The sequence below is a fragment of the Vanacampus margaritifer genome, chromosome 4 (assembly GCF_051991255.1).
Source record: "Vanacampus margaritifer isolate UIUO_Vmar chromosome 4, RoL_Vmar_1.0, whole genome shotgun sequence".
Classification (NCBI taxonomy): domain Eukaryota; kingdom Metazoa; phylum Chordata; class Actinopteri; order Syngnathiformes; family Syngnathidae; genus Vanacampus; species Vanacampus margaritifer.
The window spans coordinates 19,590,010-19,603,452 of record NC_135435.1 but is presented as its reverse complement, the minus strand read 5'-3'; the positions used below and the strand labels follow the sequence as shown (position 1 = coordinate 19,603,452).

The 13,443-nt window shown below is 39.4% G+C and overlaps 1 protein-coding gene across 4 annotated transcripts; it reads left to right on the top strand.

The window, feature by feature from the left end:
- Window positions 1-43: 43 nt before the first annotated feature.
- Window positions 44-13,194, top strand: eva1ab (eva-1 homolog A, regulator of programmed cell death b). Of its 4 annotated transcripts, XM_077563999.1 has the most exons (7): window positions 44-244; window positions 467-550; window positions 885-972; window positions 4,952-5,067; window positions 11,189-11,357; window positions 12,020-12,382; window positions 12,696-13,194. In XM_077563999.1, the coding sequence occupies exons 5-7, from the start codon at window positions 11,255-11,257 to the stop codon at window positions 12,806-12,808; spliced, it is 579 nt and encodes a 192-aa protein (XP_077420125.1). In that variant the 5' UTR covers window positions 44-244; window positions 467-550; window positions 885-972; window positions 4,952-5,067; window positions 11,189-11,254; the 3' UTR covers window positions 12,809-13,194. The 4 variants fall into 4 exon arrangements, with proteins under 4 accessions (XP_077420125.1, XP_077420126.1, XP_077420128.1 ...); XM_077564000.1 differs by lacking the exon at window positions 885-972; XM_077564001.1 differs by lacking the exons at window positions 44-244; window positions 467-550; window positions 885-972 and adding an exon at window positions 4,556-4,817.
- Window positions 13,195-13,443: the final 249 nt, after the last annotated feature.

Genomic DNA, 13,443 nt, shown 5'->3' with positions numbered 1-13,443 from the left:
CTAGACCAGTGGTTCTCAACTGTTGTCAAACTCGGACGGCGTCTTCCTGTTGCAAGGTTTCAAACCACTTTCATGAAGGTTAAGATTAAGAACACAATTTTTGTTGTTTAAAAATAGTCTAGGAAAATGCATGTAGTTACACTGTTATATTTTTAAACGCCAAAAGCATATTGCTAGCTAGACCCATTTGAGCCAAAGGCTGCGCTGCGGTTATACAGTAAGCAATCTATCAACTAGAGCACAAGTGAGTAATATTTACTGTCTTTTACCTAATATGTTTCATGTGGGAACTTGGTACACCTCAATTTTTGTACTGCAAAATCAGAGTACGCGTATATTTAAGTTGCTAGCTGTCTGTGAACCACAAGTCGAAAATTGCTTTTTTTCTTCTTTTTTTTTTTTTTTTACTGAATTTCTATAGCCTAAGGCAAAGCCATGTGGTTTAAACAATATGAAATTTTGACAGGTAACTAATTGGGAATGGTAAAAAAACAGCTTGAAGACCTCTTTTGAAGAATTGTTTATCCGCCACACTGCTGCTTGTTATGAGGTAAGTTGAGTTCATTGCCGCCATAAAGCGTTCATATCTCCAACATTTGCACAAATCACAGCAAAAAATATCAGCCAAATGACAGCTTGCATCTGGAAAATCTTGTATTTACGTCACTCTCTGCTTAGAAAGGTAAATTTTTGCATGTAATAGATATTTCACTCAAATAAATTGACGTCTCATGATTTTGTTTTGAGCTCATTTTGGTCGGCTTTTCCAGCATATCCATCCAAAAAATGCTGAGCTCCATACAGTACTGTTTGTATGACATCAGAAGTGCTACATTACCAATACATCTGTTGATATTGTTTATATAATTCGTATCTTCTGTAAGGTTCTCTCACATACTGTATACGGTGCAACGAGACGAAAATAGCCCCAGCAAATGGAACAAGGCGGACAGCGAAAGAGAGCGAGAGTCGGTGAGTGAAATACAGAATAAAGACAAAATGCAGCAAAGCAGAAGCAAAGAGCTACAGAGTAGTTGGGAGGCAAGATGGAAGTAAAGGAGAATAATCACGTATGGGGGGCTGAACCAGAGTACAGAGAGGCAGAGTGACAGTCTGAGAGGCCCTGAGTTCCACTTGACTCAGTCATGGGAATGATTTAATTATTACCACATGAACAGCTGTCTTATGTAACACACACACACAGACCTAAATGATGGCAAAGGGGCCACATCCTGGACAGAAACCTAAAACAAGCACAGGTGGCCTATGCAAACAAAGTTATCATGCGAGGTGACATGTCAAATGAAAGCTACTGTATGTCATTGCAAGCACAGCTATGGATGAGCAGTTACGTCACTCTCATTTGGTTACGGCCTTAAGATAAGTCATGTGAGCAAATCACCTGATGAATGCAGTTCATGGCAGGGCAAATGTGCTTGACTCACTTGGGTGCAACTCACGTCAATCACAGTATAGTGATTGTGTTTATCTAATAAAGTTTAAATAACATGTTACCAACTTGCAAGTTGAGTTAAGCACCAAAATCCACCTGTTTTTACACATCTTTGGGGGCAGCCAATTTGCCACTTGCTGTCCACTGAAAAGCACAGTTGCTCCGGTAACGAATCGACCAATCATGACGCACCTGTTTTCTGATGCTGAGCCGTGATTGGTTGTCACCTGAGCAACTGTGTTGTCATTTTCAGTTGGTAACATGTGACAAAATGGCCGCCCCCTGAGGTGGGTAAAATGATGTAATGTTATAATAACTTGTTATACAGTACATCCTTTTGGGTATCCCCATGATTTTCCCTTTTCAACAAATATTTGTGATTGGTAAACAACAAAAAAAGGTCCTACATACTGTATTTTTTGGCACAGATATTTCAAATGAAACTTGAGAGTGATACAGTACAGTATTTTAATCTGTCTGACAGTAGACTATGACGAGACTGCTCCTTGTGACCCCTCATTCGCTCATAGTGTCATCTCATTTAAAATGCAGTAATTGTAGTGACTGTTTTCATTTGTTGTGTGTCCTAAGGTGTCCAACAGTGTGTGTGTAATGGGAGTATGTTTTATTTCATAGCCAGGAGAAGGTGCAGCGGTGGATGCATAATGAATGTTAAGAGCTTCATCCCATGTGCCTGCTGTACAACAAAAACTTTGTTTCAGCAATAGTGATCATAAAGAAGTGATCGTTCGACTGTACTGCCACTTAACAGGCTGCTACAAGCTACTGTTATTTCCAGCTACATATAAAGACAAACTCATAACTATATGTGTACACGCTATATACAGTGACTCGCTTGTGTAGACAGGTGGCGTGTCGAGTGAAAATGGTCTCACACATTTATTTCTCAGTGCAGTGATGAGAAAACAAATATTTTCCCACCTACTGTAGAGGCCAGGGAACAATTGTGAATGTACGGTTATGTGCAGCCTGGTGTGGAAAGACATTGAAATGTGCTGAGATTTGATATTGACTCTTCGGATGCGCTATTCTTATGAGTCCAATTAAAAAGCCTTCAGCACTGATTGCCCTCATACATATTGTGTGTGTGTGTGTGTGTGTGTGTGTGTGTGTGTGTGTGTGTGTGTGTGTGTGTGTGTGTGTGTGTGTGTGTGTGTGTGTGTGTGTGTGTGTGTGTGTGTGTGTGTGTGTGTGTGTGTGTGAAGCAAAACGTCACCTAGTGGATATAAAAAGACTACACCACTGTTAAAATGCAGGGTTTTGCGATTATAAAAATGAGATCAAGATAAATAATTTCAAAACGTCTTCCTAAAATCAATGTGGGAAATAACCTGTCCAACTCAGCAGGGATGTGACTGTGTTCAGAATGAAATTCATTCACATTGAAGCATGTTAAATGGGAGGAGTGTCAGCATTTAAAGTTCCTCTGATCAACCCCAAATAATTAGTTCTTCTACTCTTGGCTTTTCCACTCCCTCCCAAGCAGAAGCTTGAAGGTTTTGTGCTAATATTTGGAACTGTTCATAATTCCCTCCACTGTGACTAAGGCCCCATTTCCATCTGAAGAAGTATACTCCCAAAACACGGTTGAAGCCACCACCATGCTTTGGATCATAACACATTTTCCAACTTATTTGAGATATTTTGTCATAGTCCAATTAAGCCAACCGGCTATGTGCTGACTTACAACACTAGTTAAGAGGGTGTGCACACTTGTGCAACCACATGGTCTCAGTTGTTTATTTTTACTTTCACTCTCAATATTTTTCTACTGGGTTCTACGGGTTATTTTGCATATTAATGGTGAAAAAAGTTTTGAAATGATTGATCTTGATAAACGTAGCATTTGAACAGGGATGTGCAGACTTTTTACATCCATTGTACACACTCACCTACCCATCTGTGCTGTTGTTTTCCCTGTCAATTCCAATACATTTTGCTTTGGTTTTTTTAAGCATGCATTAGTCCAGTGTGTGCTTGGGAGAAAAAAAGTCCTGCGAGAGAGGGCTTGTCAGTGAGGTTGTCAGGCTTGGCACAGAAAGAACCTGCCAACATGACAGGTCAGCTCATAAAAATTTCACACATCCGATGTAAATGCATTTTTACAGGAAAAAAAAGAGAGGATGATTTAGCACAAGAAATCACTTAGCAGGAACAAACACAACCTGCAGTCTTATTGTGTGTGTGTGTTTTTAAATGAGGAACATCAATAAGAAAATAACTGTAGGTACTGTATGTAATTTGGTCTATTGTGTGAATATAATGCAACTGTAAGCTGAATTCCCGCCATTATCCTGATACAAGTCACCTTGTAAAACTGCTAGCAAGATTTGAATATAGCCTCACTTACTAATCCTTCCCCACCCTACGAGTTTCTTGTGATTCTCAAACATGGCCGTTCATCATGGCATGCAATTATGAAAGTGCATTGGCCTATTAAATAGTCACAGAGACGCATACTGTGTCTACCTTCAACAAAATAGCAGCACTAGCAATACTAAGCTAGCATTAGCCACTGTAAGTAAGCTGGCGTTAGCCACGGCTGCTACATTGGTAGCATGACTTTGTAAACAAACGGTGAGCTGTCAATCTCAGAGGAATAGCCACATTTTGTGGAGGATGACTTTATTATTATTATAATTATTTATTTATTTTAAAGAAAATATTTTCCTTCAAGAAGACCAGAGCGTCGCGCTGCCGTGGACGTGTCGCTAACTTTCACAAACAAACAGACATGGCAACCACAAGACGCTCACATATTGGCAACTATCGTGTCAGATGAAAGATATTTTCCATAACAAATTAAGAAGAACAGTGACCCAATCAGAGCAAGGCATTTTTACTTATCATTTACTGAATATTATTGAGAAAACAGCCCATTCAAAATGAAAGGTGTGTAAGGCTAACTAAAATAGCTTGAAAGTGGCATTATGGCCAATGCAAACCTGATTAAAAGGACACCAAAGAATATATATGTATGTATGTGTATATATATATATATACGTATATATACTGTATAGGTGTTGCATGGAACCTTTATTGAAAATTTTAAACTCCGCCTTAAACCTATTATAAATATACACTTTTTTTTTCTCCACACAAATACATACTATTAAGTATTCATCAGTCTTTTGTCACTCTCCTTCCGCCTCCTCCTCCTGCACATACTACAGTATATTCTCCACAAGCAGTTGAGGAAAAGGATGCAGACATTTGTGAGCTAGAGAGAGACCGAGCGAGCGAGCCTTGCTTGTCCTGTCGAGGTCTCTCATGTCACAGCTCTGCCCCCGAGGGCCTGACCTCAGCCTCGCCGACTGCAAACCAACCTGGAGAAGCTCACACGGTAGAGGAGCGAAGCGTATTTTGGGAAAACAGCCAACCTGTAAAACTGTATTAAGAAGTGGACGATGGATTAATTCTTTTTGATAACAGTCCAGAAGAGAACGTCTATGTTTGGTGATAGTGTTTTTTTTGCAGGAGGGAGACACAGGGAAAGAGGAAAAAGGGGAGGAGTGGCACTGAACACAGAAGAGAGGAGCACAGGCGCAGGCAAACAAGAGGAGGAGACGAGCTGAGAGATGCTGCACGGAAATGTAAGTCTTTCGTTTCTTATTGTTTGCAAGTTTTTACGCGATATTCTATCACTTTTCCACCTTGTTGTTCCATTATTCCGTGTCCTCACCCCATGCTCCAATTACGTCCATCTCCCGTGCTGTGTTTGTGTTTGGGCGTGCATGCTGTCTCAGTTGTGCTCCGCAGGTCATATTAAAGAGTAACGGTGCTGAGGAGGGAAAGGCCAGTGTCACAATGTATTAACATCAGCTTCAAATGCAGAGCCACACACAAAAACACACGCACGGTGTGTTGGAACTACGCACAGAGATACAAGCTCACTTTGTAGACAGTGCAAGGAAAGTCTCTTAGCATAATTGTCAGCCTGAATTTTAATTGTATTTCATTAACAAGGACAAGAGTGGAAATCACGAGTGTCTTTTTTTCCCCCTCTCGCAGCTTATTAATTTATTTGGTTGCGGCAACAGTAGCTTACTGTGTGAGGATTTGACCTGGGGACATGAGGGTCCATGGGTCAAAATCTCTCTATGGACCAAAAATAGTCTGCCAAAGTGCCCTTGAGCAAGGCACTGAATCATCAAGCTGCTCAGGGGTGCTGACCTCCTCCGAGGTTTTAAAAATAGTATAAACGGTAGTAGTACAGTATTTTTCATTGGAAGCAGTCTATTTAGTCATTCATTGAGGAAAGACACTTTCTCCAGCTGCGTGTGTTGTATGAATATAGTTATGTCAAGCACATTTCATCAGTTCAACACAAAGCTGTCCACGTATCTAAAATGAATCACTAAGGGTGTGACCAAAAAAAATGATTTGAATCGGAATATTGTTTTTGATTTGAAGGACGTGAGTGGATCGAATACTTTAAAATATATCGCGATACGTATTGAATCGTCTTTTATCATAGAGATAAATCGTTGACGGAAATACCATATTTACAGTAACTTACTAACAAGTTCATTCATATAGTGGTACTAGTTCAAGTTACTAAAATGGTAAATTGCCTGCTTTTTATATAGTGCTTTTATCGACACCATATGGTTTCCAAAGCGCTTTACAAATGAAGCCTCACATTCACACACCAGTGGTCGGCTCCTGCCATGCAAGGTCCACTGCAAGCAAATCGGGGTTCAGTGTCTTGCTCAAGGACACTTTGACGTGGTCACCAGGGGTGAGAATCGAACCCACAACCTCACAGATGGGAGACGACCACTGAGCCATGCCGCCCCAGTATTAGTACTAGTATGTATTGTTACTTCCGTGTACTATTTACCTCACATGTTATGATGTGTCAGGGCTCAGGTGGTAGAGTAGTCGTCTCCCCACCAGAAGGTTGTGGGTGCGATCCTGAGGCACCTTACTGAAGTGCTCTTGAGCCAGAAAACTAAAACCCACTTTCTCCTGTCAATAGGTGAATGAGACAACTTTGTGTGTAATACCTGGGAGGCAGATGTGCACACCAGTTGCTATATCATATCTGTTTATCAATGGGGAAACTTGATTTGAGATATGAAGGATTTGAGTTATGAGCATGGTCATGGAAAGAACTCGTAAGTGAAGGCACCACTGTATGACTGACTAAGAAAGTTTCCTTTTCAGCTGTGAAGGTATCCTTTATCGGATTTATTTTCAGTTGAGCCAGTTAGCAGCTGCTATGATCTCTCATTACAATATACAAACATTTTTGTACACTACAGCCCAATAATAAATAAATTGTTGCATACCCTTCTGTCAATGAAAACATGTTATCATCAGGCTGTTATGTAATCAGGATACAAAAATCAAAAACTGTAACTGTAATGGATTACAGTTACAGAAAAAAACACATAATCAGATTACAGATATATTTATTTATTGACTATTTGGATTTTTTTGCAGGTTGGCTGTTGATTTTACTCTTTGCCTGCTTCCACACAACCTTTCCCGGAGTTAATTGGATAAAAGGTCACAGTATAACTCATTTAGACACCGTATTACCAATATATCAACTGCTAATCTTATCACCGGGAATAAAATAAAACAGTTTTTCGAGGTTGACGTCAAGATGATCTTAATTGGTCCTCGTCCCCCACCTGTCCCCCCCCCCCCAATTTCACTTCAAATACTAGTCATGTGGTTTGAAAACTTTTGTTATGAAGCTAGCAAATCTATCCAGCTATTTAGCTAGAGAAAGAGGCTAATTATTTGTCCTCTTTTGCGTGTTCAAAAATCATTGAAGACAGATTTCCTGTGAGAAATTCCTTGCAAGGATGATTTATTAAAACAGAGATATCCGGACATCGGGACAACCCTGAACATCACGTAGGAGGTGGAATTTTCAGAGATGCTCGCTCTCTAGCTAGTTAGCTCTAGAACAAGTAGTTAACATGTCTGCCTCACAGTTCTTTTTTTTTATTATTTGAATTACGGCTGCTTGGGCTTCCATGCAAATTCTAAAACCTTACACATTCAACAAACATTCATTTATTTATTTTTGTCTTTTTTTGCATATATGATATTCTAGTAATCAAGTTACATTGCACTTGGATTACATCATTAACTATTCGTATTTTTTAACAGCTAGTAACTGTATTGGAATACATTTTTAAAGTATAAGATAAACCCAGGTTATCATCTGTATAACAGAGTTTTTTTTTTAAACAAAATATTGTGCAGCTGGTGTACCTAATGAAGTGTCCAGTGAGTGAAAATGGTTGACGCAACAAGTTCTATCACTGTTGCCATCTATTAATGAACTCACAATCATCTAAATACATAACCGGGAAGTTCATGAGCATGATACCGAGCCTGTAATGATTCTTATCAATTCAAATCTTTACTACAGAAAGCATTCAGCCTCTCTAGTCCTTTAAATCATTTCCTGCAGACAGGGAGGCATGATTTTTGCTCCAACAAGCACAAATCTAAATGGTCAAATGCAAAGGCTCTGAGGAGCAAGAGAGCAGGGAAAGAAGCCAAAACCACCTCGACAGCCAGCTAATTTGGCATCGCTCTGAGGATGCCTTTCATGTTTTGTGTCATCTTGAGTCCCAGTAGTGTGTGTGTGAGTGCGCGTACGTGGCTGCGATGGCGGGCTGATGTGTCATTTTTGTTAAATGTGCCAGAAGTGCTAAAGAAAGCTTGAAACGTGCATTTTACATGCGTCGTGCTTGCGCTTCCAGTACACTTCAGCCTCAAATGATTGATGCCCTGTCCAAAATTGGAGCTGGGAGGAGATTTTTATTGGTCAAATTGGTATCCTCTGGTTGAATAAAAAAAAAAAAAAAAATCTTACTTTTAAAATATGGTTCATATTTATCATAATGGACATCTTTGAGCAATGCCAATATTATGCTCCATTCTCAAGGATCCTTGCGATAACAGCCCATATTTCTTTAATATTGTGACTAATATTGTGTCATATCATTGCTTTATTCTCAAAATATTATGATTAGTATTTCCTCAATAAATATGGCTTTTATATGCAGCCTTATTCCCGTGACAAGACAAATTGTTCTAATACTTTTATTGCCTATTTTTGCAAAATAAGACCCATCCACTCAATAAAGGGAAAAAAACATTTGTTCACCTGTGTTTTGTTTTTTTATGTTAAAGTTCTCCCCTTGAAATCAAACCAATCTGATCTCTGAGTTTTGTACTTTAAAAGCCAAACACACATTTTGATAGCGCTGCAACAATGCTGGCTTAAGTGGTTTTCATTTCTTAATTCTCAAGTGCACACCAGTGTTAGTTTGTCTCCAATACCCTTTAGGTCAGTCAATATGACAGGTGTGAAGAAAAAAAAAATCATCTCTGTCTCTTTGTGACACAAAAAAGCTCCAGACAAGTTGGTCGAATCACAATGACTCTAGTCTACAGCACTTGCAGTAGGCAATACCTAATGAGGTCCAGCAGAAGAGTTCTTGCTGCCCTAACAATGATAATCATACTCAGTTTTCGATTTATGCTGTCAAAAATATATTCATTTAACAATGGTTGTAGTTTGCAGTGGGTGTAGATCTGCACTGGATCATGGCGGGAATCATTTGTTATTTTGGTTTGCTCTTTTTGGGAGAAAAATTTGTTTTGTCTGATTAATACTTCTAATATTGTCAGTCATAACTAAGTGAAGACATATCTTACGACACCACCCTTGTATGAGATGTGAGTAAGTTTCATGAATGAGCTGCTGGGCAGCATGTCTAGACAGTTCTATTAAGAGCTCTGTGTTTACTGTCTCTCCATTCGCTCTACATTTAGCTTGGCAGGCCATAACTACTGTTGCACTCATTATAATGTGCCCGTGTGTGAGCGTGTGCATGCGTGAGTGTGGTTTAGCCCTCGAGCTATATAGTCAGAAAACAAATACCCATGGCTTTTTTTTGTTATTTGTATTGTTAATGTGATTTAATTTGCCGTGCAAGATGGGATCGTTGCAAACATCCCTGAGCATGTAAAAGCATTGCTGCACATTTGACTTTGATGTTTGGTTACATTTCCTGGCTTTACCGACTAATTAATCGATTAATTGTTTTTAAAATGTATATATTTTTAGAATCTTTCTAGCAAAAAAAAAAAAAAAACAATACAAGCTAGCACTTAACTCATTCACTGCCATTGACGGCTATAAACGTCAAAAATTCATTTAACTATTTCTATTAGTTAAAATTGTTTCCACTTTTGTTAACAATATGTACAGACTCTCCCCACCTTACGAACGAGTTACGTTCCGGACGATCGTTCGTAAGGTGAATTTGTTCGTAAGTTGCTTCAGTGCTATATTTTGTATTATAATTTATGTTTAAAGCCTGTATAAGTATATTGAAGGTTTATATAAGTATGTTTAAGGCTTGTACAAGTAACCTGCATTGGTTTGTACTGAAAAAAACTTTTAATAAAATGGAGAGAATACGTACAGTACTGTACTGTACTACGTATGTTAGAGAGAGAGAGCGAGAGACACACACAGTATGTACATGTACGTAATAAGATAAATAAAATGAAGTTTAACTTACTTTTGGAAGATGTACTCGATGCTTAAGGAGATGATGGAGGAGGAGGAAGAGGAGGATTTTATATCATGAGAGATTCTTCGTCGTCGATGGAATCGGCTTCAAAAGTTATTTCCTCCTTCATGGGGACCGGCGTTTCTTCCTCCTTCTCCTCGACACGTTGCTGAGCCTCCAATGAGCTCTCACAGCGCCAAGCGTCGGTATTAGCGGCGGAAAGAAGCACTACGCGCAATACAAAAGCCTACTTACAGCATTTCTTTCCGAACATTTTTCGACATACTGTACGCGCAGAAATGTTCGTATGTACCGTTGTTCGTAACTCGAATGTTCGTAAGTAGGGGAGCGTCTGTAGTATGAAAACCTAGATTTTTTTTATTGTACATTTAGAACAGATATGAAATTTGTGATTAATTGCGAGTTAACTAGTGAAGTCATGCAATTAACTACGATTAAAAAATTTAATCGCCCGATGCCCCTGATTTTTAATAATCTTTTCTTTCTTTTTAAAATTGCATCAGGTGATGAGAATTTTTTATTGTAATTAATCAAATGACTTCAAAAATTAACTCACGATTAATCACAAATTTTATATTTGTTCTAAATGTTCAAAAATTTAATTTTTTAGGTTTTTGTAATAATCTTTTCTTCTTTCTTTTTTAAAATTTGATTCACTGCCATTGACGGCTATAAACGTCAAAAATTGATTTGAACTATTTCTATTAGTTTAACATTTCCCCCCCTTTTGTTAACAAGACTATGAAAACCTATAATTTTTTTATTGTACATTTAGAACAGATGTCAAATTTTTGATGAATTGTGAGTTAACTAGTGAAGTCATGCGATTAATTACAATTAATAATAATCTGTCTTTTTTTTTATGAATTCATGGCAGTAAATGAGTTAAGTATAGAGTGTGTTTAATTTTGCCACCTCTGATAATGTTCTAAGATTTAGCTAATGGCAGCTCAGTGATGTGTTATCCTTTTTTCCAGGATGCTTCTTATTGTGTTCCACAGCAATAACATGATATTGTTTTGCCGGTGTTTATGGCACTTGAGTCTACCCAATGTTGTGCCCAATAATCATGTGTTACCAAAATGTTTGATGAAAACCGTTCTGTCTTTTTCTTCTGCTATTTGTCGTTGTTATGAAGAGATGAGTATGAGAGCTCCGTTGAGGGCTGAAGAAGATTCCAATAAGATCAACTCCCTGTGAAGTGATGAGTACTCAGACCGCAGAGAGCCCCGATACGGCTGTGATGGTGGTCTCCAAGGAGATGGCTTTGCTTAGCAACATACTGGCAGCTTACACCTTCATCACAGGTAGGATACATGTTTCGGAATATACTGTGCATCCTCTATGACTATATCTTTTACAATGCGGTCTCACAAGTGCATTGTACGAATATTGTAAGTGTTATATTACTGCAATAACCTTTTTTTCCCTTAGAAAGTGCTTTGGTGCTGAGAGCAAACACTTCCTCTCTTTCTGCAGAAAGACAAACATGGAGTTGCATAATTGAGGATTATTTGAGAATAACCCTGACACGTGATTGGTCATTTCCTGAGCCCAGAGCTACTGTGATGTCATTTTCAGTTGATAACAAGTCGCAAAAGGGGGGATTTTGCTGCTTCATTCATATTCCACAAATGCAATATTAATCAGAATGTCGTGTTTAGACTAGTGGGACTGCATAGATAATAATTTTGTAAAGATTTTTGGGGAGTTTACTTCCCCTTTAAAATTAGCTTTGACCAAAGTGGCAAAGTCCTCCTCTCAGTTCCGTCGGCCTGAGCTCATCTGCAAAATAAATTACCAGTATCATGCCTCTGTGCAGAGATACGCCTTGTGTCGCAACTGAAAATAATTTCATCTCGTGAACTGTAACGGCACAGCAGTTAAGAATAACCGGAGAAAAACAAAGAACTCCAGTGTTAGAACAAGTGACGAAAGTTGTTCTGTCTGTTTGCTCTTTATCTGTCAGACCAACCCGAGAGGACGGCGCTGGTGTTTCTGGGCGGCGTGTCTGTCGGTCTCCTTGTCACGCTCTGTGCCGTCGTCTTCCAGATACACTGCCGCGCCGACTGTCACTATGGCAACAGTAAACACCCTCGCCATCACCATCACCACCGCCACAGGCGTCACCATCACCGTCACGTCTGTCAGCATCACCAGCAGCACGTCGCCGCCAACCCGGACAACATGGCCGTCGTTGCCACGGACGTCGCCGGACCAGCCGGGGACAGCGAGTCAGAGGACTGGGATGAGACGACGGACATGTCGTCGCGCAGACGCAGACGTTTTGAGAGGGCCTTGCTGCACGCCAGCATGTTTACATCGGCTGAGGGTATCTTACATGCAAGTTCACAAAAAATATGTACACACCAGAGGGAACTGTTGCTTAAAGGGTTGTAACACTGCAACACCGGTTCTATGAGTTAGCGCGTACCGTATATGGCTTTTTGCATTGTGTGTTAGCATTGAGCTAGGCTCCCTTCTTTTGCTTGTTACTCCCGTCTTTTTGCAAGGGTAATTTGAACACACACTTCTTAAAAATAGAAATGAGTTGCAGTGCTGAAAGCTAGTTTGATGCTGATGTGAATTGATGGTCATTGAGGGTGTGTGTGTGTGTGTGTGTGTGTTTGTGTGTATGAGATCAGAACTAGACCGGGCCCAGCGGCTAGAGGAGCGGGAAAGGATCCTGAGAGAAATCTGGATGAACGGACAGCCAGACATCAGCACAGTCACTCAGAGCCTCAACAGATATTACTGACAAAAGGAGAAACACTCTGAAGGATGAATGGAAGGAACAAAGGAAGCAAGGAGGACTCAAACGAAAGATACACAAAGCAACAGAGGACACGTGAACATATGCGACTACAAATGGACAAAGGGGCTGTCCACGCATTTGCGCAAACATTCTTTTGTGTTATAAACACAATTAAAATTAAAAAGGTGCTTTTGTATACATAAGGAATGTGAATGTGTTTCTGTTTATGAAACGCACATGTTCCTTATTCCATCTTTCCGATGCTTTGGAAGCTGAAAATACAGGAAAAAGCAGAAGGGGAACACTAGATATGATGGTTTGATTCTGGTGCTTTTACTGTTGTTGTATGTCGCATTCCTTAAATAAAGTGGATGCATACTTAAAGAAGACGAGTGAGTAACAGAAATATTTTATCCTTTTTTTTCATTTGATGCAGCTTTGTCACTGGCAAAGCCAAGGAAAAAATCACTTTGCGCCCAACCATTTTCATGCCTTAAGTTGAAAATTATCATTTAATTTTCTAGGGCTCCTATCAGTAATGTTGCCCGTCGAATTTTCACACTTTTCTCTCCCTCCCTTTTCACTCGTCAGAACAATACCAGTATCAAAACTTACCTTTGCAAAGATAATAAAGTTCA

What these genes read in the sequence shown, in the direction of transcription:
- eva1ab (XM_077564000.1), top strand. Translation starts at nt 11,255, where the DNA reads ATGAGTACTCAGACCGCAGAGAGCCCCGATACGGCTGTGATGGTGGTC. An exon ending in AGCTTACACCTTCATCACAG is followed by an intron (nt 11,358 to 12,019) that starts GTAGGATACATG and finishes TTTATCTGTCAG; the next exon opens with ACCAACCCGAGAGGACGGCG. An exon ending in CATGTTTACATCGGCTGAGG is followed by an intron (nt 12,383 to 12,695) that starts GTATCTTACATG and finishes GTATGAGATCAG; the next exon opens with AACTAGACCGGGCCCAGCGG.